The sequence below is a fragment of the Chelonoidis abingdonii genome, chromosome 2, assembly GCF_003597395.2.
Source record: "Chelonoidis abingdonii isolate Lonesome George chromosome 2, CheloAbing_2.0, whole genome shotgun sequence".
In the NCBI taxonomy this organism is placed as follows: domain Eukaryota; kingdom Metazoa; phylum Chordata; order Testudines; family Testudinidae; genus Chelonoidis; species Chelonoidis abingdonii.
Genome location: NC_133770.1, coordinates 2320346 through 2343056, shown reverse-complemented (window position 1 = coordinate 2343056; position 22711 = coordinate 2320346). Strand labels below are relative to the sequence as shown.

The 22711-nt window shown below is 56.2% G+C and overlaps 1 protein-coding gene across 13 annotated transcripts in view; it reads right to left on the bottom strand.

The window, feature by feature from the left end:
• Nucleotides 1-7842: 7842 nt before the first annotated feature.
• The window catches only part of LOC116838043 (uncharacterized), a 16095-nt gene continuing 1226 nt past the window's right edge, over nucleotides 7843-22711 (bottom strand). For 4 of the 13 annotated variants that reach the window (XM_032803029.2, XM_075062065.1, XM_075062066.1 and 1 more), the window contains exons 2-6: nucleotides 16015-16170; nucleotides 15255-15482; nucleotides 14757-14870; nucleotides 13878-13991; nucleotides 7843-13568 (exon numbers count right to left, since the gene is read on the bottom strand). In XM_032803029.2, the coding sequence (XP_032658920.1) occupies nucleotides 11059-13568; nucleotides 13878-13991; nucleotides 14757-14870; nucleotides 15255-15357 (2841 nt within the window). In that variant the 5' untranslated portion in view covers nucleotides 15358-15482; nucleotides 16015-16170 and the 3' untranslated portion in view covers nucleotides 7843-11058. Of the gene's footprint in view, nucleotides 13569-13877; nucleotides 13992-14756; nucleotides 14871-15254; nucleotides 15483-16014; nucleotides 16171-17499; nucleotides 17662-22711 lie in introns of all 13 variants that reach the window. The other 9 variants (XM_075062063.1, XM_075062062.1, XM_075062061.1 and 6 more) reach the window with 6 other exon arrangements.

The following is a 22711-nucleotide window of genomic DNA, read 5'->3' as shown; positions in this document are numbered from 1 at the left end:
TTTAAAAGGCCCGGGGCTCCAGCTGCCTCTGCCACCCCGGTCCTTTAAATAGCCGCCGGAGCCCCGCCTCCCCCATGCATTCCCCAGCGCTCCCCCGGCTATTTAAAAGGTCCGGGGTGGGGTAGAAGGAGGTTTGGGGGCTACTTAAAGGGCTGGGGTTCCAGCTGCCTCTGCTGTACCCCCTGACCTGCCCACACCAGTCCGCCCCCCACTTCCTGCAGCCAGCTCTGCACCCCGTGCCCACAGCCACCTCTGCCAAACACCCTGTCCTGTCTCCAGCCAACCCCTGCCACACACCCCTGCAGCCCTGCCCAAAGCCAGCCAGCCCCCCACACACTGCTGCCCGCACCAGCTCTGCACACTCTGCCCAGCCCGCACCCCCTGCCCTGTTTCCAGTCAACCCCTGCTGCACCCCACTGCCTGAAGCCAGCCCGCCCCACACCCCTTGTCTCCAACCAGCCCCACATCCCTTGCCCTGCCTGCAGCCAGACCCTACCTCCAGTCAGCCCCTGCCCTGCCTTCAGCCAGCCCCATGTCCACTGCTGCCCTGCAGTTTCCAGGGCATTAACCCTGCAGGGAGCAGCTGGAACCAACACATGTGCACACCCCCAGGGAGTGGTGGGGACCCACACATGTGAAACGGCGGTCATTAATGGCCAATCAACAGCATATATGATGCAATGTATATAATATATAATTTTATTATTCATATAGTTATGGAAAGTAAATCATACATGAAAGAAATGAAAGGCTTTTTCTTCCACTTTTTTTTTACATCATCCCTGCCAGGGCCCCGCTGAAAATGTTTGAATTGGGCCCAGCACTTCCTAAAGCCGGCCCTGCTGGGAATGGTCTGTGTCCCCCTCCCAGCACCGCTCAGTAGAATAGGCCATGGAGCTTTCCATGCGTCCGGGGGCCCCCTTCTGGCCCAGCGGCTGGGGTGGGACAGCATCCCGGGAGCACGTGCTGTAAGTTGGGCTGTTTACAAGCTGGACAGTTAAATGCTGGAAAGAGGTTGTTTGCAAAGTGCTGTTTCCAAGACTAAAGCTGAGCTGAAGTATTTTAGAGACAGCTTATATCTACCTTTACTACTGTTCAATTTGTATATTACAGTAGCAGCCAAAACTTGAAGCAGGTTCCCTGCCCTGGAGAGCTTTCTGCTAAATGCCTCGCCCTGTGGCACCAAGCTGAGGTCCTGGGAGGTGACGGGGGCGACCGCGGCACTGCATTAGACAGCAGGACGGTAGACAGGGAGTCCTGAGTTCTGGCCCCTGTTCTGACACAATTCTCTCATGGCCCCGGTGGGGAATTCTCCAGGCACTTTGTGGAGGATCTGGCTGCTCAGAAAGCAAAGGGAAAAGTGATCTAGATGAAATCACTACAAGGTGAGTGCACAACTGGTTGAAAGATTGGACTCAAAGTGGAGTTATCAACGATTTGCTGCCAAATTGGGAGGGTGTATCTGGTGGGGTCCTGTACCTTCAACTGCCACAAGAGCAAACTTCCTTTCTGCCTCTAGCATATCATGTGGCAGTGAGTTCCACAGGTTAATTATGCACTGTATAAAAATGTCCTTTTATTCCCTTTCAGTTTCATTGGGGGGGGGGGTCCCCTCATTCTCCTGTCACAGGAAAGTGTGAATGGGATTCACCTTCTCTGGACCAGTCGTTATTTTGCGTATCTCTAGCGCATTCCCTCTCATGTGACTCCCCGGGAAACAGGCCTAATCGTACCAATCCCTCTAGCCATTTTCACTGCCCATCTTTGGAGTCCAGCTGCTTCAGCTCTTTTTTGCTATCTCACTTAACCCCTCTATGTTTTCTGTCACCTCTGATGACCCCCTTTTTCTCCTCCTTGATATTTATTCTCATCACCCAAATCCTCAGGTCAGTGCCCCTTTGCAATGAAACCTGGGGCTCCCACCAGCCCGAACCTTTCTCCCGCTCCTGGATTCCCTCTCTGCCTTACAGTCCCTGCATCTGGAATCAGCTCCCCATGGACTCCCCTAAGCTGACCAGTCACCAATAGTAAAAGCAAATGCAATACCCGTCTCCTGCCCACGGCGCTTTCCTCACATTCTGCATCTAAGCAAATCTGTCCCCTGCCTGGCGGCTTTTCTCACCCTGTGTGTGTAAAGGCTCCTGGGGGAAAGGGACTGCAGCATTACAGAGCGACCATCTATTTCACAGCTCAACTCAGGTTCTGGAGCAGAAGATTTACTCCAACCCCCACGGCGGGGGGCTTCCTCTGCCCTCCAGCAGTTACCAAGGGAAGTAAAGTTTCAATAGTCGCCATTGTTCACACCTGTTTCCCTCCACTTCTGCTTCAATCCAAATCCTGCTCTGCCCATGCAGAGATGCACAGACACCAGTGTACTGGCCACCCACACCCAAATGCAGCTGGCACCGTGGCCCAACCTGGGAGAGCCTCTGAAGCATGTCGCCTGCCCTTTTGGCCCTGGAGCCGAGCAGCTGGTTTCCTCTTCTCCTGCCCCAATTTTAACCTGGTTGCTCAGGAGGCAGCCTGGCCTCCGCCCCCTTCCCTGGGGAGTGGGACCGACCCCGTCCACCACCCCCTATTTGCACAGACTACAACAAACATTTCCAAGTGGAAGGGAGCTCGTGGGAAGGTTTGGCAACCCCACAAGGACATCAGTAACTGAGCTCCGCAAGCCAGGCCACGTGGGGAGCGTGCTCGAGAGGGGCAAAGCGCTGGTCCTGCCTGTGCAATGCAGAATTCATACAACAGCAGGTGCAGGGATCCCATTGGGTGGCAGAGATTACAGAGAGATGCAGACCCCCCAGATCTACATACACACACATCCCCACTCACATTGCTGGAGATGGGCTCTGAAGAGCATCCCAGACAGAGAGAGAGAAAATACCTTTGGAGCTAAAGGGTGAAACGCTCGGGGCCTGGGCCCGGTTACTGTTTTCCTGGCTGACAATTGAGTCCTGCCTGTGCTAGGCCTGGACTCCAGCCTAGGATTGGCTAGGGGCCCTGACAATCCAAAGGGCCAGAGCAATGCAAAGGTTTGCTCTGGGAGGGGAAATAAAGGCAGGCAGAGTTGAGGGTAGCAGGAAAGCAGCTGCCATTGGCTCCTTTTCTCAGATGACCCAAACCCTCCTATTGCAGGGGATGGTGGGGAGGTGAGGGGGTGGCTGACAGCTCTGAGGAAGGGCTTTGTTCTCAGGGCCCAATAGCCAGTGGGTTCCCAGCCACAGCACTGGGAAGTGATGGAATTAACCCCAGCGTCTCCAGGAGCAAACAGGCCTCAGCTGGGTGTGGAGACGAGCGCCCAGCCCTGCTGGTGTTGGCTTGGGATACCAGCTCCGGCACTGAGACATGGCTGGGGCATAGTCATTGTACCCATTGTACTGCACCGTGCACATCTGCAGCTCAGTGACTGTGTGTCGTGTGGCAGCATCGCGAGTAGCTAAAATGTCCAGTTCTCGAGCGACAAGCTGGGGGAGGTCGTATCGTTTAGTGTGCCAGCTTCGATGGTGAGAGTGTTGGTGCAGTAAGACGTGACATCCCCCACTGGGCCTCTCTCAGACCTGGGGCCAACATGGCTCCAACTTCACCACAGCCAACAGGTCTCGTGTGACAGTGCCCGTAATGCAGGAGTAAAGCACAGGGACGGAAGATGAAGCTGGCACACCCAGAGCACTTCCTCTCTCTTCAGCTTCCTTGGGGGCATCTACGCAGCAGGCAGCACCCCCTGCCACAGGGTGTCAGAGCCTGGGCTGCAGTCCAAGGCTTGCAGGGCTCGCACGGTGGCACTAAAAATGTCCTGTAGGCTTGGGGCTCTGAACACCAGGGAGGCATGGTGGGTGCAGAGCCCACGCTCCAGCCCAAGCCCCAAGGCTATGGGGCTATTTTTAGCACCATAGCTGGAGCTCTGGGCTCAGGAACTTGCTGTGTAGATGTCCCCTTTGGCTCGTGGGTGCAGCGCAGCCTGTGTCTTGCCAGGTCTTCCCAGCTTGCCGTGTTGATGTTGAAAGTTTTCCTGTCCCGCTTGGAAACGTCCTTAAACCTGAGGCTAGGTTGGCCCTGTGGCCTTGGGCCATCAGCACGGTCTCCTCACAGGAGACCCCCTGGAAAACATCCATGCGGGCAGATGTCCTAGCCAACGGAGACGCCTGTGATGGAAAATAATAATTAAACTTGACACTTTTGTTCTCCTGTACTTCAATGTCTGTAATTTTGGTTCCCACTTGCCATTTAGAAGACAGGGAAGCCAGCAGGGGTGGAAGGTACTCAGCTTTCTCTCATGCCTGCTATAGGCTGTCCAGGTCTCGCTCCCACCCGCTTCCGGAAGTGGGATGGGGAGGTTGCCCCACACAAGGCAGAGCAGGTTGAATTAGAGCAGTGATGCTCAGACTAAGGGTCCTGAGCTGCAAGTGACTCTTTACCGTGTCTCCTCTTTGCAATACATGACATTAAAACACCGTGTGATGGAATTATCAACCAGTCAGGAGACTTCTACTGTGTTATCAACCAATTGTTGTAAAGAACTTGGTCAGTCATTTTGCTGTGGGAATAATATGGATATATATAAATAACTATTTCCATCATACTGTTTAAATGGGACTGTATAGAATTATATGAAACCATGAATTCACATGACTGGGGCTCTTTTGGGTAATGCTGATGGCTAATTTGGCTCCTGAACCACAGGTCTGAATATCACTGAATTAGACCAATTAACCTGATAGGCTGATTGATGAGGGAGCCCCACTGAGAAGGAACAGACAGGGCTGGTATAAAGCCAAGAAGCTGGCAGCAGAAGAGAGCTGCAGGGGAAGTAGCCAATGGGAGCTGTGGAGCTGGCACTCAGGGCGGGGGCAGCACATGGAGCTTCCCTGGCCACCCCTGAACTTAGCAGCCACAGGGACATTCCAGCCACTTCCAGGAGCCATGCAGAGCCAGGGCAGGTAGGGAGCCTGCCTTAGCCCTGCTGCGCCGCCGACTGGACTGACCGGAGCCGCCAGGGTCCCCTTTCATCCAGAAGTTCCAGTTGAAAATCCAACTCCTGGCAACCCTCAGTGGTACGTGGGCTGGACCTGGCAGAAAGACTAACCAAAGGCATGAGAACTGACATGCTGGGCTGGGCAAAGCTCCTACCGGTGGTATCTTGGGAAGCAGGGCTAGTGATCTTCTTCTTAGCTTCCCTGTCATGAATGAAGTGTGCAGGTGCTCCTAGGAACAGCAGAATGGCCACACTGCGTGAAACCAAAGGTCCATCTAGTCCAGTATCCTGTCTGCTGACAGTGGCCAAAGCCAGGTGCCCCACAAGGAGTGAACAGAACAGGGAATCATCAAGTGATCCATCCCCTGGGGCTAGGGTTGCCAACTGTGTAATCACACAAACCCAAATGCCCTTACCCAGTCCCCTTTCTGAGGCCCTGCCCTGCTCACTCCATCCATGCCTCCCTCTGTCGCTCACTCTCCCCCACCCTCACTCACTTTTAGTAGGCTGGGGCAGGGGGTTGGTGGATGGCAGAGGTGCAGTCTCTGAGCAGGGGCTGAGGGGTTTGGAGTGTGTGAGGGGGCTCCAGACTGAGCCTGGGGCAGGAGGTTCAGGTGCAGGAGGGGGTGCAAGGTGCAAGTTGTGGGAGGGAGTTTGGGTGCTGGAGCGGGTTCCGGGCTGGAGCAAGGGGTTGGAGTTCAGGCTCTGGGAGGTTGGGTGCTGGAGGGGGCTCCGGGTTGGAGCAAGGGGTTGGAGTGCAGGCTCTGGGAGTTTGGGTGCTGGAGGGGGCTCAAGGCTAGGGCAGGGGATTGGGATGCAGAAGGGGGTTTGAGGTGCCCATTCTGGCTGAGAGGCATTTACCTGGGGCTGCTCCTGGTCAGTGGCGCAGCAGCGGTAAGCAGGCTCCCTGCCCGCTCTCCCAGAAGCAGTCAGCATGTTTCTACAGACCCTGAGGGCGGGAGCTCTGCACGCTGCCTACGCCGCAAGCACCGCCTCCGCAGCTTCCATTGGCCACACTTCCCAGCCAACAGGCGCTACAGTCAGCGCTCAGGGCACTGGCAGAGTGGGGACCTCCTGCCCCCTCCCCACAAGGGCCACAAAGACGTGCCAGCCACTTCCGGGAGTGGCACAGGTCCGGGGCAGGTAGGGAGCCTGCCTTAGCCTTGCTGTGTTGCCGGACTTTTAGTGGCCTAAAATCTCTGAGCTTGGAGTCAGTAGCCCCTGGGAAATGAAGCCTAATTCTAGGAGACTCCTGGCAAAACTGGGAGGTAGACAACCCTCCCTGTTGCCCATTCCCAGCTTCTGGCACCATCCCTGCCCATGCTGGCTAATAGCCACTGATGGACCTGCCCTCCATGAACTTATCTAGTTCTTTTTTGAACCCTGTTATGATCTTGGCCTTCACAACTTCCTCTGGCAAGGAGTTCCCCAGTTGACTGTGCGTTGTGTGAAGAAATACTTCATGTTTTAAATCTATTAATTTCATTTGGTGACCCCCTACTTCTTGTGTTGTTTCTCCACACCAGTGAAGATTTTATAGACCTCTATCCACATCCCCATCGCCTCTTCTCCAAACTGAACACTCCCAGTCTTATTAATCTCTCCTCACACAGAACCTGTTCCACACCCTCATCACGCCTGTTACTCTTCTGCTCCTTTTCCAATCCCAATCCATCGTTTTGAGATGAGGCGACCACATCTGCACACCATATTCACCGTGCGAGTGTACCATGGATATATAGAGAGGCAATATGTTATGTTCTGTCTTGTTACCTTTCCCTATTCTAATGGCTCCCAACATCCTGGTCACTTTTCTGACGTCCGCTGCACATTGAGCGGACGTGTCCAGAGAACACGAAGTGGGGAGCAGTTGCAATTTCCAGGGAGGACCAGCAAATAGCACAGGAGTTTTGCAGGTGTAAAACCTAGGAAGAGAATAACTAAACAAGAGTAATCTGAGACCAAGGGACAGAGCAGCTTTGGAGCAAGCGCATTGCACCCCCCCAGCACCACCCTGCGCACAGCACACACACACACTGCACTGCACACACACACACACACCCCACACCACACTGTGGACTGCACTCCCAGCACCACACTGCACCACCACGACACTGCGCACAGCCCCCCCCCCTTAGCCAGCCAGCTAGCGAAATCTCTTCCCCCCCCCCCCCCCCAGCACCACACTGTGCACAGCACACACACTCCGCACCACAGTGCACACTAACCCTGCTGCATCTTAGGAGGTATCTAGGCTACTTTACATCAGTGCAAGAGGCTGATCCACAGGCACTTTGCAGCTGCCCCCTTCCCTTTCCCAGCCATGTCATGCACCAGACTCGGCCACACTTTCAATCACTTAAACAGCACCTCTGCCAAGCTGCCTGGGACACATCCATCCAGCCCCCGGAGCAGCACTCAGCCAGCCAGCAGTGGTTCTCCAGCCACCTGCAGGGCTTGGATTGCCTGGGATAGCTCAGTGTCCTGGCGTCACTATGGACATTGCACGAGGACGACGGATGTTTGTTTGCATCAAACAAGTCCCTGCGTTTGGCGGCTGAGGAACAGGCCAACGGGCCTAACGCTGCAGGGTGTCCAGGACCTGCAACCTCCCTGCCCCACTGCTCGGCCAGAGATGCCAATACACAGAGGTTAAGCTGCACATTGAGGAGAGCTAGGGACACTCACCTCTCACAGGCCTCTGACCAGCCACCCAAGAGCAAAGGTTTGCAGTTACTGCGGCCTGGCCTGAATTCAGCCTAGAAGCGCGAGAGGCTGGAACCCAATCCCCTGACCAGGGTCCCCTCTGCGGTTGGCCCTTGCTCCCCAGCAGCGCACAAAACCAGTCAGGCATTTCCAAAACACAGAACTCACCTGCTGCCCCAAAGCTTTTATTGTAAATGAACATACGGGCGGGAGGGGGGGACTCCCCAGGCTCTGAAAGATGGCGCGAGCGCGGGGCTGCCTTAGCAAGGATCGTGACATGGGCGTTTCCCACCAGGGACACGCCGTGAATACACAGCAGCAGCACGAGGAGATGGTTGGTGATGAGAGGGCTGTGGGCACAAGCAGGTTTGGCTTCATGCTAGAGAAATGGCCCCCAATCATGCTAAGCATCTGTGCCATTCCACGCCATCCAGCAGCGTCCTACCCCTGCCAGTCCCATCCAGCTGGCTGCCTAGGCAAGTGCGTTCTAAGCCAGGAGCCTGATCCGTGAGCAACGCACAGTCCTTACCGCTCCTCCAAGCTCTGCCCACCTACCTCAGGGTGCTGACCGATAAGGAACTGACGTGCCAGTCCCGGTCCAGCAGCTCCATGGCACACTGGAAACACACACCTGGCCCAGTGGCAGACAATGGCAGCACATCAGGGCCCATCGTGGGACAGGACAGCCCTAGATTACCAACCACGGCGGGCTGAAATGCCCAGTCCCACAGCTGTAACCTAGTGAGTGTCCACGCCAAGTGCAAACAAGCGCAGTTATCATGGGTATTAGCATGGCACCAAGAGCCCTGGCGCAGGAAGAGTGCCCGCCCCAAAGAACTTCCTCTGAAGGCACAAGTCCATGTCACATCCAGCGCTAACCACCATCCAGAGCAGAATGCGGTCCTCACCAGTGCGGCTCCGTGGCTGGGAACAAAGTGGCTCTGTGCCCATGAGTGAGGGAGGCGGGGAGGTGGCTGCAGGGATGGGGTGCACACGGCTCCCGGTACTGTAGGGTGGAAGCAGCCCAGTCTCATTCGTGGAGTGTACAGCCTTTCGCTCCCTGCCACCTGAGGCAGGATCCCCTCCAGAGCACCCCACTCCATGAACCCTGCTGCACAGCGGTGCCTGGCTGGCATGCCGGGGGGGCTTGCGGACGCTAGAGAAGAACGAAAGGAAGCAACACACTAGTTTGTCCCCACCCGCTGCTGCTGGGAGGGGCCCCAAAGCTTCGGGAGACGTCAGCACTGAGACAGAGCGCGATTAGGTAGCGAAGCCCCAGTGGTTCTGTAGCCAGCTCCCCCTGGCGCTCCTGGGAGCTGTGTAAGGTCAGTGCGGGAGGAAGGCGCTGGCCTAGCAGCCCGACGTCCCGGTGAACCAGTCAGTAGGTAAAGCAGAGCCCTGCTCGCTTCGCATGTGCGCCTGCTCCATCTCCCGACCCTGCCCCAGATCAGCTCTGGGGCTCACGGGAAGTCAGGCCACTGGCCCATTCTGCCTGCGTGCTGGGACTGCCCAACAGGACTAAGTGTGGCAATGGCTGGTGGGAACCAGGCTCCTTTCCCTCAGCCTGTCCCACCCTCCTGCGCCAGCCCGTGGGGAAAGCAGAAGCTTGGGCTTGTGACAGCAGGGGCTGGTGCCCAGGAAGAGATGGCGCAGCGCAAGCCCCACCTCACTGTCACTAAGTGGAGACAGGATTTGGTCCCCAACCAGCCCTGGCTTCTTCCCTCTCATCATTCGACCCTGTTCACCCAGCCACACCCACAGGCCAGGCTGTCCCCTCCCCAGCTCTGCAGCAGGCAGCTTCAGTTCCCTCAACACTCTGCGGCAGCAATCCACGGACAGGCAGTGCCTTCGCCGCCAGCACGAGGGATCCTGGGGAGGCCTGAGAGCCAGACACCCACTGCTGCCTGGTAATGCACAGCCCTGGGGACGGCTTTAGGGGCGGCTGTCAGAGCGGGGCCCATTGCTGAGTGACCGACCTATCCAGGTGATACCCCCTTAGTTGTAACACCCTGGGGCACTGCTGGCCGCGTTTCCAGGTAAGGGAGAGAACTTACGAGAGGCTCACCACACACACTGTCACTGCTGCAGGCCAAGCTCAGCACACACACTGGGGTCCTGCATCCCTCCATTCCCCACCTGCTCCCCAGGTGCCACCCTCCCTTCCCCCCCTAGTACAGGGGCTCCCTGCTACAACCCACAGCCTCATGGAGAGGCTCTGTGTGTCCCCCATTCTGCCCTCCCCAATCTGCCAGGGGCTCTGCGTGCCCCACCCCCCCCAGTCCTCCTGCCATTAGTATTTCTTTTCTTCCTGTCTGGGACATAGGACAGGCATGGTGTCCCCACGCTCCTGCTGGAACAGGCAGGGTGTAGCTGGGAGTATCACATTGCAACCTGCTCATGGCTGTTCTCCACCCTGGAGCTAATTACACACCTGGCCAAGGCTGGCAGCTCAGCTAAGCAGGTAACAAGGCTCCCTGTGCCCCCCGCTGCCCCTTGACGGGCCCATGGAGCTGAGCTCTGCCCCAGCACACAGTCCTCCTCCACCAGGGCATCAGCATCCAGCTTCTCCTTCCAGCAAGGGCACCTCATCCTCGTGGGCCTCCCCCCACCCACTGCTTTCAGACCAACCGCAGCTTTCTCTAAGGCTGGGCCTCCTGCCCCTCCCCGCTCAGGAAGTGCAGGGGGGTGGAGCAACACACACACTGTTACTGTGTCTACAGGGGCTGGAGCTCTGTAGTCCCAGGCGGCCTTTCCCTGCCCTGCAGCTGGATCTGGGGGAGATCCAGAACCCAGCAATACCCTCTGTACAACGTCCGCCCAGGCTAGCCAGGCTCTGCCTCCGCTTGGATCAGAGCTTCCAAGAGCCACTCCCACCCCACATTTAGCTCCAGGGAGGCGAGGAGGTAGAGCTCCACAGGCCATTCCCATCCAGGGAGTCTCTCTCAGGGTTTGGTTTCCTGGGACACTCGCTGCAGGGTCCCAAGGCCTGCCAGCTTGCTGTGCCCTCCCCTCGCTCTGCTCACAGCAGTACTCGAGTCTCTCTGCACCCTGCAGCGATGTGTGTTGATCGATCAGCCGGCTTGTCCGCTGCCAGCAGCAGTGTCCTCTCTGAAGTTTGGTGTGTGCAGAACGAGGTCAGATCTGACTTCTGGCTGTAACGTTCCCCGGTCCGTGTCTGGTGCCGTGGGTGCGGCAGCAGCACGGGTTAGCCCCAGGTTCCCAGATACAGTCACTGTACAGCTCGTCGATCAGGCGCACGTTCTACTCGCTCCAGCTCGCACAGGGGGACGGATGCTCTCTGGTGCGCCCGCAGAGCTCTCTGATCTTCAAAGCTCCCGCCACCGCCACTGCATTGACACCATGTCTCTGCTTGCTTGGCTTCAGGAGCTCCCCGCCGTGGGGGACACGGTGGCTGAGGCACCCTCTGCAGGCCAAGCACACGTGGGGCCAGCCCCCACCGCGGCGCAGGGTGAAGGCGTCCCCGCGGGGGAAGCTTGCGTGGCACTGGGGGAAGCATATGGTCTCTGCTGGGAGTGGGTTCTGCGGTGAGTGAGGAGATTGGGCTTCTGGCTGAAGGTCTTCCCACACTCAGCGCAGCTGTAGGGTCGCTCCCCGGTGTGGGTGCGGTAATGGGTCACCAGGTTGGGCTTCCAGCTGAAGCCCTTCCCGCACACAGTGCAGGCAAAGGGCCGCTCGCCGGTGTGAGTCCGCTGGTGCGTGAGGAGGTTGGGCTTCTGGCTGAAGCTTCTCCCGCACTGGGTGCACTGGAACGGCCGCTCCCCGGTGTGGGTCCGGAGGTGCGTGACCAGCGTGACCTTCTGCCGGAAGCATTTCCCACACTCCGGGCAGGCGTATGGCCGCTCCCCACCGGGCACTCGCTGAGGGAGCTGCAGGGCAATGTGCTCCTTGAAGGGTTTCCCGCATGGGGAATGGGAACAGCACCTCTTCCTGGCATGGGCCTCCATCAGATCCACGCTCGGCGGCCTTGCGGGAGGTCTCTCCCCTACGTGGACACGCTGGTGGATCTTCAGGGACATCTTGCCTTTGAAGCGCTTGGGGCACTGCGCGCAGGCAAAGGGCCGCCGCCCCACATGGGTTCTCTGGTGGGCGAGGAGGTTGGGTTTCTGGCTGAAGCTCTTGCCGCACTGGGGGCAGGCGAAAGGCCGCTCGCCCGTGTGGGTCCGGTAGTGAGTCACCAGGTTCCCCTTCTGGTTGAAGCGCCGCCCGCACTGGCTGCAGGCGAAGGGCCGCTCGCCCGTGTGGAGTCGCTGGTGCGTCATCAGGTTGGCTTTCAAGCCGAAGCTCTTCCCGCACACGTCACACCGATGAGGCCTGTCGCCCCAGTGGCTTTCCCGGTGCTTTTCCAGCTGGCTGTGCTGGCTGAAGCTCCGCCTGCACTCAGGGCACGTCCAGGCTGTCTCTCCCACCTGTGCATCCTGCTGGGCTGGCAGGGACAGCCGGGGCCTGAGGCCTTTCCCGCGTTCAGGAAGTGGATACGGCTGCCATCCTGCGTGGCTGCCCTGATGGGCAACGAGAGCCGGCCAAAAGCTAAAGCTGCTCCCACACTGGTTACAGATGAAGGGCCGCTCTGCCCCAGGGGCTGCGTGTGCCACGTCGCCAGGACCCAGGCAGGGCTCCAGGTGTCTGAGGAGATGTTGGTTCAGGCTGAGGCCTCTCCCATACTGGACACTCTCGCAGGGCCTCTCCATGGCATGGCCGGGCTGGGGCTTCAGAAGAGCCACCTGTGAGCAGCTTTCCCCGCACTGCACGCACAGGAAGGCCTGCTCTGCTAAGGAGGTTTGCTGGGGCAGTGGGATATGCTGTTTCTGGGGGAAGCTGCTACCACAGTCAGCGCACATGCACAGTGTCTGGCTTCCGGGGATCTTCTGGGCTAGCTCTGGCTGAGTGGGGTCACGCTGGCTCTCCTGCTCAGCACTTGAGGGCTGGAGCGGCACAGCGGGGGGACTGTGGAGTGAGATTGGCTCTGGATTCCCACAGGGTCTGGGCTGGCTCAGGCTGTGGGTTCTCTGGTGCGCTTTCAGGGACACCTTGTCCTTGAAGCACTTCTGGCACTCCCCGCACGGGTAGGGGCGCGCATCCGTGTGGGTGCTCTGGTGAGTCACCAGGTTGGTCTTCTGGGTGAAGCGCTTCCCGCACTGGGGGCAGGCGTAGGGCCTCTCTCCGGTGTGGGTCCTGTAGTGAGTCACCAGGTTGGTCTTCTGGTTGAAGCTCTTCCCGCACTGGGCACAGCTGAAGGGCCGCTCACCCGTGTGGGTCCGGTAGTGAGTCACCAAGTTGGGTTTCTGCGTGAAGCTCTTCCCGCACTCGGGGCATACGAACGGCCGCTTTTCCTCATGGTCTCCCTGGTGTGCTGGCGACTTTGGCTTCCCCCCAAGCCCGCCCCACTGCGGCGGCTTCTCCCCCACGTGGGTTCTCTGGTGGGCAATGAGATTGGCCTTCTGGCTGAAGCTCTTCCCACATTGCGTGCAGGAGAAGGGCCGCTCCCCGGTGTGGATCCGCCGGTGAGTCAGGAGGTTGGGCTTCTGGCTGAAGCTCTTCCCACAGTCTGGACACCTGTAGGGCTTCTCTCCTGTGTGGATCCTCTCGTGCGTGATGAGGCTCTGCTTCTGGCGGAAGCGTTTCCCACACTCGGCACACTGGAAAGGCCCAGCCCCTAGCTGACGTACGATGGCATCTGAACACTTGCTGAAGCCAGCTGATTCCTCCATCTTGACCCTTGTCTGGTTTCTCTGCTGCCTCTTACATACCAGCTGCCGACTGTGAAACGAGCCATCGGAACTGTCACAGACCACGGGCGACAGCTCTAAGTCTGCAGTAAAGCTCTCCGAGTTCTCTTCTTGCTCGACTGCGTTCACACCCCCGTGCTCTGCTGGATTGCAAAGAGAGAGTGACGGCATGAACCCATGGGCCTTCCTCGCCATTTGTAAAACTCTACAGGAGTGAGCAGCTCCTCAGGCTGGGCCCAGACTGTACCCAGCTGAGGGCTGCACTGCCAGCCTGCAAGAACAGCAGAGGCTGCAGCTAACTGCCACAAAGCAGAGCAGACTGCAGCTGTCCTCATCTTTGCAATGGAACTGCAGCCCCTTGAGACAACAGGTCCAGCAAACCACCCCTATGCTCATCTCAGCCTCTGCTGGAAGGGGAGCCCAGAGCAGAAGCAATCGCAGCTCTCACTCACCTACACAGGCACTTCCGAGGATCTTGCTTTCTTCAAGTTTCTGCTGAGTCTCCATGTAGCGCTCCTCCCATTGCTCGATACGGAATAAACCATCGGGCTTGAAAAATCCGTAGCCTGGTTGAGGGGACAGAGGATGTCATCATGTACGGTTAGGCACATCCAGTGCCAACACCCCTGTGCTGGAGACGATGCACCTGCTACTTTACAACTCAAACAATTAACCTAAGTCCCAGGGGAACCTTTGTCTTTATTCTAAGCCTCTGCTGTCTAATGGGGAATTAAAGGTACTGGACAACACAATCAACACACCCGCAAGCTCCCTGGCTAGCCCGCCTTTTCCTCACAGCTGTCCTGGGGGCGACCAGCAGACAGAGGAGAGCAGGTCTGGCCGGGAAAACAGTGAGCTTTCAACGCACCTTCCAAATGCTCTGAAAAATACTGTTCTTTTTTGGTGCCTTTCAACCCAGAATCTCAAAGCCTGTAACATGTGTCAATGAATCCCATCTCCAGTCTGTTTCCTGGAAGGGAAGTCTGGATCACTAGCCACACTGTACTGATGGAGAAACTGAGGCCCAGGAAGGTTAAGTGACCTGACCCAAATTTGCACAAGTGGGTCAGAGTGACAGAGAGGGGATTAAAACCCAGGAGCCTAGCCTCGTCCTTTGCCTTGTGCACTAATCCTCCCTGACCCTCTCTATCACAGGGGAGGGACGACAGCCAGATGCCCTTTAGGACTGGGGCAAACCCATGACTGACAAGTCCCCTGAAACTCTAGCAGATCTCGGTGACTAAAGACATGGAAGGATTAAGCCAATGACGGTTTCATCTGCTTCTCTCAACCTTGTGTGCTGCTAATTAGCTACTGTGCTGAGCACTCACCTGCGCAGGGATCTGGCGGAAGTTCTGAGCCACCAGAGACCAGCTGAACCCCCACACCTGGTTGTTCCCCTCGTTCAGTCCGGAACAAGAGATCAGGTTTCAGAGTCGGGTGGCCTGGGTCGGGGGGAAAATATTCCTGTTAGCAGGTGCTCGACCACTGCTGCCCGCACTGAAGCCAACGGGACCCAGGGCTCGTCCCCGCTGCACTGCTAGCTGGCGCTGGCTGGAGGGACATGGCTGCTCAGAGCACAACTACGGTCAGAGAGGGGAGAATGGAAAATGGTATAATCATACCCAGCCCCTCTAGCGCCCGGGGGGGTGGGGAGGAATGTCTCCGCTGCCCACTCAATCGCCAGTGTCTCATGCAAGATGGACAGCGACGGGGCCAGCCTGGGGGTGGATTTTAGGAGGTGGCCTAAGTGGACTGAGGCCCTCCAAATAATTTCATGAGGGTCTCCAAAGAGGCTCAGATGACAATGACTTTGGAGCAGCACTGACCTGGATTTGAACTGGTGACGCTGCGAGAAAAGGTTCCACAGCCCAGCTCCAGTTCGCTGTGCCATCCTGCCCCCTCCTTTGAGGGGTGCGGTTCTTCGGACATGGCTACACCCAGCCTCGCTGCCTTGTGTGGGGGATGGGGCTCTCAGACTCTGCAACAGGCAATGCCGGAGCCTGCGCTCCACCAGGGGCCCAGGCTGATCACTCTTCCCTGTGGAGCTGCTTTCACTGAGGAGGGGAGGGACAGAATGAGGAGGGAGACAGGGCGCTCCCTGCTGCCCCACCAACCAGCCAGGTACATCGCAAAGAGGGTGATCCTCTCCAGCACCCCTTACAGCCACACCCAGAACCACCCACTGCAGCCAGGGAGCAGCCCTCTGCCCTGCCAGGGAGGGCTGCAAAGTGGAGCCGTGAGGAAGTACAGAGCCTGGCTCCTGGCAGCCCCAGTACAGGTTCCCTCAGCTCCTGGCTCCCAGATCCCACTGGGGGAGCACAGGCTGGTGAGAGAGAGGCAGGCAGGCAGCAGCAGGCAGTGATTTTAGTGACACTGTCGTCCGTGGCTGGGGGAAAGAGCTGTCCCATGCACTGGCAGTACCAGCTCTGCTTTCAGGGAGCAGACTCTTGCAAAGGGGTTTAAAGGAGGAGAAGGTAACGGCTCCTCAATCAGTGAGACAGCTGAGCCCTGCCCAGCACTGTCCCCCGACCGAAGAGTTGTATTTACATCAGCACTCTCCAGCACTTTTACTGCCTGGCATCTCACCTCTAGCCTGTGCAGCAGACAGTCGTCACCCAGCGAGGTGACCAGCTCGTAGTTCTCCCGCCTTACGCCCCAGTACAGCTCCCTCTGCCATTCTGCTACCGCCGCCTACTCCGCCAGGGAGAAACTGACCCTGCCATCCTCAGACGTCACCAGCACCTGCAACAAGAAGCCCCCACTCAGCCCTGCCTGCTTCAGCAGCCCAGAAGTCACCCACCCCAGGCTACTGGGCAAGGCCACTGTGTGCTGGCCGAAATGGGAGAACAGGCTGTGTGGGCCAGGCACTCGTACCAGGCGACATGGCTGAGTACAAGATGGGTGGCTGGTGGTACCACTGCTCCTGCCTACGTCACCGTGCCGCAGATGTCATGTCAGAGAGCAGAAGGTTCTGTCTGGAGGAAGAAGCTTGGGATAGCTGGGGTACGAATGGACAGGGGACACGCCTGTGAACAAACTGCTGGCTGGCAGCATCTCACACATGGGAGTGGCTGGAGCAGGGACTGGGAGGTCTACGTCCAGCTCTGCCACTGATTCACTATGTGACCTTGAGCAAGTCACTTTCTCTGCTGTGCCTCAGTTTCCCCATCAGTGAATCTGGGATATACCACATACTCCCTCCTAGGAAAACAGTCAAGCTGTATTCCTTACTGTCGGGAAGGTCTCTAGCTAATGGAACCCAGAACCAAAAAGAAAGCTGGGCAGGAGGAGAGAAGGCACAGAAGGATCTTGGACTCCCGGAGGTGCAGTGACTCAGACCCAAAGGGATCTCAGGAGAGGTGAGGAAACTCAGGCAGGGTCTTGCATGCAGCTGTTTGTTACTTCTCCATAGCTCTGTATATCCCTTGTACTCTGGGTATGAGTGAGGTGTGTGTAGTTCAGAAATACCTTTGCGATGTCTGTGTCACTTGCTTTAACTGTAACAAAGTCCCTGTAGGATTAACCTGTAAACCAGAGTGCCCGAGCGGGCGGAGCTCAAATCCTGGAAAGATCTGGGGAATCAACACTGGTCTTGGAGCCTAGGGCGACTGGAGCGCGGGGTTCCACACCTCCAGGAGGGGGTGCCAAACGTGTGCCAGGCAGGCCAAGCATACAGACGAGGTCTGGACACTGCTCAGGCTCAGGAGGCTGAACAGCCCAAGGGATCCAAGTCCTCAGTATATTACAGCAGCCTGGTTACTGTCCTCAAGGGGCAGGGAGCTCAGCCAAGAGTGTGAATGAAGGCACAAAATAACAAATGGGGTGATGCACTGTTAGGTCTCCAACTCCCCCAGCAAGTGTCCAACCACCACCACAAACCCCTCACAGAGCAGCAAGAGATCAAAGGCTGCCCCCGCCCACCACAGCACCACCTTCCTCTCTCCTGTGATGGGGGGAGGGGGCGGAAATAGAGATCAGAATTAACCCCTCCCTGTCCGCAATGCGTGTGCACAAGACAGCAAGCAGTCAGGCAAGCCTCTGGCACCTTGCAGTCCCCCAGCTGCGGCCTACCTGGGCAGCACCCCCTGTGGGCACTTTCCCATTGGAGATGACTCGGTGGAAGATGCCGTGGATCCTGCGTGGAGGATGTGAGGACGAGATCCTGTCCCTTCACCTTTTATTAGAATCGTCCCTTCTCCCAGCTTCTTCGAGGGGCTGCTGCAGATCCCTGCACTGACAGCAAGGAGAGCTAATAAGCGGAGGCTGGGGGGAGGAGAGAGGCACAACCCAAAGGCTGGAAGCTGCTCAGAAAGAGACCTGACCAACACTTTCATCCCACCTCTCTCCAGCCATCTTAGGGAAAGAGTTCAGCTAAGCCCAGGCACTGTACTGAATTCACAGAGCCCTGTTATTGCAAACTTCCCCAAGACCAGCCCGCTCAGCACTCCTGGGACTTGTAGTCCATGCTGGCGAGAGGATGCTACCGCACGGGAGTGCTGCCTAGCCTGCTTCACAGTACACAATGGGGGAGAGGACAAAACTACAGCTCCCAGCAGCCCCGGTACAGCACCCAGCCAGCCCGTCCAGTGAAAGCAGGGCCCCTTTCTCCCAGCCCACCAGCGGGGCTAGACCCACAGCCCTGAAGGGTAGCACCGCAGGAAGCAGGAATGCAGAGAATTTCCCCTCATCCCATCCTTTGTTTCACTAATTCAGCGACTCCTGGCCTGGCCTTAGCGCTAGCCTGTGGCTGAGAGTCCTCCAGGTGAATTATGCACCAATTACGTCCTTTGGGGAGTTCTAAACGTGCTGCCTTTCAAGTCACGGAATGGCCCTTTGTTCCTGCAGTGCAGGCGGTGATAAAGGAGAGCCCTGATTTACCTGTCTATCCAGTCACTACTTTGTCTCCTCCTCTCTCCATTGAACTGTCCCCATCTCTCCCGCCGGCCTCCGCTCTGTCTCTACCCCCTCTACCCCCTTCCTATCGCTGCGCTATCTTGTCTGAGAAAGGGGGACCAGCACAGAATGCAGAATTGGGGGGGGGATGTACAGAATGGCAGCACTCCAGACAAGAGCCCCACTCTCATCCGAAGCTGCCAGAAACCCTCCCCATTCATACACTACAGCCCCCTGCCACACCTTCACAAAGTAGCCAGTGTTTGCTTTTCAACACTGACTAGCTAGCACATGAAGGGTTAAGCCTGATGTGCATGACAACTGCACTCAGCCCCTGATTTTCGGAGGGACTGATTGTCAGCTCCCCACTGAAGTCAGGAGAGCTGCACACCTCTCAGTGCCTGACCCGTCGCGCTGACAGAGAACATCCCATTTCCAAAGCGCTTAGCTGACCCTCGAAGCACTCCAATGTAGCAGGCAGCAATGGAGACACGTGGATGGGAAGGAACTTTCCCCAGACCTTGTAGCTAGCGAGTATCAGAGCTGGGATTCAGACTCAGGAAGGCCTGGCCCCTGGCCCCAGGCTTACCCTGCACTTTAACTGAACTGTTGGGCCTGTCCCAGACATCCATAGTAATGAGGGAGGAATTACCTCCAGTCTCCTCTCCAGTAATTTTTCTCCCTGGCAGCAGAGAAGCTTTGCTGCAGCTAATCCTGGAGGTGCTGTCGTACGCTCCCAGCAGGCAGAGCACCAGCTTTATGTTGCAAACGCCATTAGTTCCACTTTTCTGGGACAGGAGCATTTATTGAAAACTCGTCGTCTCTTCTACTCTCTCAGTGGAGCTTTCTGCACTTTCATCTGTGCCCAAATGCTCTGCTTTGAAGGGAAATGTTCACCCTGGGCTGGTGCTGGAAGGACATAGCACCCTGCAGGAAAGCTACTCGCTGGGAAATGTTGCATAACCACGGACCAGAATTTGAGCTGAGAAAACAGGCTTTGAACTTCAGCACCTTCAGAGGCTTTAAAATCCATGTTCCTCCTTGTTCGCTAGAGCATTCGAGGAACAGGAAGGCACTATGGATACCAACTAAGCTATGCAGCCTAGGGGTAGCGTCAGGGAAGAAGTCCCAGGAAAGGACTGGCAAGAAGTTTCATGCCAAGTGCCGTAGGCCGGTTAGACTCTGGTGACTGGGTGTGGCTGAGGGACTTCCACACTCATCTCCTTTGATGCACCCTCAGATGTGTTGGGACACAAATTCTAATAAAAGCCCCCCCCCCCCCACCAGCTCCATTAGTGCTGCGGCAGCTCTTCCTGAGTCTCTGAGCCTACCAGGCAGAACCATTCTCAGTACTCAGCTGGTAAGAGAGGAAGCAGTTAAGGAAGCTCATTTGGATCAGCGGTTCTCAACCTTTCCTGGGAACTGGAGTAGTGCACCAGAGTATGGAGCCCGTGCTGATCTCACCCCAGTGAGGATCGGGGGTAAATACGGAAGTTCCAGCAGCGTAGGGTCCTCATGACAGCAGAATCAGGCACTCGGACCTCTGCAGCACAAAGAATCATCCCTCATTTACAGATGGGGAAACCAAGGCACAGGAAATTACTTGGCCTGCACTACTCAGGAAATCAGGGCAGAGCTGAGTTTGGAACCCAGGCATCCTGACTTCCAGTCCCCAGCTCCCATCAGTAAGCCACACTCCCACGTGAAACAAGTGAGGCATTGCCCAGCACACACCAGGAAGCAGTGTGCGCATCCCAGTCCCATGAAGAAGCCAAAAGGAAGGAAAGAGGCTGAGCCTGCTGGAGGGGACATTGGAGTGTAGCGGGAAACTCACAGGAACTTTGCAACAGAACCAGAGAAATCCCTCCGCTGGCCCCTCGTTCTATTTACAAAGACAACAGAGCTGGGTTCCGCATGCAGAGGGGCCTCCCGACTGGCAGGCAGCCAGGGACAGGTTTGGCTCAGGGAGGGAGATGTCAGGGAGGCAGGAGGGGATGGGGTCCAGCCTCCACATTAGCACTGTAGGGAGCACAGAAGAGGAAAGACTCAGGGGCCACTGTATACCCTCTCTTCACTCCCATATAACTGCTGGGGAGGACCACTCCTGATCTACCTATATCAGGTGAGGCAAGCAATGGTGATCGTCAACCACCTCCCATAAAGACGTACATGGAAACCACTGCCTTACCCACCCAGAAAGCACTTTCCAAGGCATACATGGGGTAGCCTCTTGATGTGGGGGTGTTGATGGGCTTTTCCATCCCATAGTGCCCAGAGCTAGTGCCCAATTGTTGTGCTAGGGGCCGGGTGGGCACCTGAAGCGGGTGGGGGTAAAAGCTGCCCTTCATTCAGGATAAATGTAAGAAACAATTAAGTCCTTTATGGAATAAGATGGCTGAAACAAGGAGCCACCACCCAAAACAGACCATATGCAAGGAGTTAAGCATATGCAGGGGGATGGATATTGCTGCAATGGAGTTGTACATGCATGGGGAGAGAAGCAGCCAGAAACACCACAGAGGCACACAGAGAAGGCAGCAGGGAAGCACCAGAGACAGCCAGAGAGGCATTTGTAGCATGACCTTAAGAGAAAGCTCTTGGGCAGAGTGCTAGCTGAAAAGGGGCTTGGAACCAGGAACAAAGAAGCTCTCTCCAATTGCTTGATTCCTGCTGTGTTCAGGGAGACAGAACTTTGCATATTCTTTGTAGATAAATAGGGTTGCATCAAAGAAATGCCTGATTCCATCATCGATTGCTCCTAACAACCCACAAGTCCCCAGATATTGGCTAACCACTCAGGTCAAAGAGGGAGGCACTCGTGAGAAGAACTGGCTTTCAGCACTCTCTTGGTTTGCTGTTATTTACAAAGAAGTACTCAAGGGTTTGGTTCTGCTCCCATTTCCCTGCTCTGCCCCACATGTTGGCTTCCAGGTCTCCCCAGTCAATGTGCTATAACAGAACCCCCTCTACACACACGGAGAGATTTCTTGGACAGCTCCATTGATTCATGCAGTTGAACCACAATAAGAACAACAAAACCCTTGAACCTACAAAGAGGAAGTGCACTCCCCCTCCCTATCCTGCTGCCTGACACCCAAGCTCAGCCACTTTAGCTCCGTCAGCAATTTGAGTTGTTTCCATATTTCATTAAGCACAGGGGGATGTTGGACAATAAGGGTCAATCCAAGCTGAAAATACCTGTCCCCAGGAGACATGAACACAGGATGTGTTTTTCACAGAAGTCCCAAAGCAGTGAGATTGAGCATCTATGCAATACACCTCTACCCCGATATAATGCTGTCCTCAGAAGCCAAAAAGTCTTACTGTGTTATAGGTGAAACAGCCCCCCGGTGAGCGCTGTTTTACCGCGTTATATCTGAATTTGTGTTATATCGGGTGGCGTTATATCTGCATAGTGGTGTACAAGGCTATATCTACTAGCAGCCAGAGTCTGGCAAACACTCAGTGCGACTTTGAGTTTCCTTTAGCCCATCCCCTGAATTCAAGTCAAACAGAACTAGCACTGCAGGGAACGAGTTGGACAAACATCAACAGAGCTGAGCTGAAAGCTTGTTCCCAGCTATTACCGAGCTCTAAAGAGAGAATTTACTGCTGTTTCGCTATAGTCCTCCTCCAACGGCCATGGCACGATGGTCCCCTACAGTCCATTTACAGAGCTAATTTGTAATGTCCTGTCCCTTCCCTTAGGACAGCGGTTCTCAACCAGGGGGATGCTTAGCCCTGGGGGTGCGCAGAGGCCTTCCAGGGGTACACCAACTCATCTAGAGATTTGCCTAGTTTTACAACAGACTACATAAAAAGCACTAGCAAAGTCAAATTTCTTACAATGACTTACTTGTACTGCTCTATATACTACACACTGAAATGTAAGCACATTATTTATATTCCAATCCATGTATTTTATAACTTTATGGTAAAAACGAGAGAGCAGCCAATTTTTCAATAATAGCGCGCACGGACACGTCAGTGTTTTTATGTCTGATTTTGTGAGCAAATAGCTTTTAAGTGAGTGAAACGGGGAACTCGAATCAGACTCCTGAAAAGGGAACAGTAGTGTGGAAAGGTTGCGAACCACTTCCTTAGGAGATGGGTTTACATGCTTGTCACTGATGCACTAGGGAGATTTTCCTTGATATTTATCCTTCATTTCCCTTTTCTCCATTCCAGCCCATGAGTCCCCGTCACCTTCCCACGCTGGCAGCATCCTGAGTAATTCCTATGCCAGCGCAACTAACAACTCACCTCCTCACGGGGCAGTTACAAGGGATAAAACTAACCTCAGAAGAGCTTCTCCCCACTCCCACCCAGCCTCTCCCCACACCATCCCCTCCACCACCCACTTCTCCCTGCCCCCATCCCTCCCCCCCAG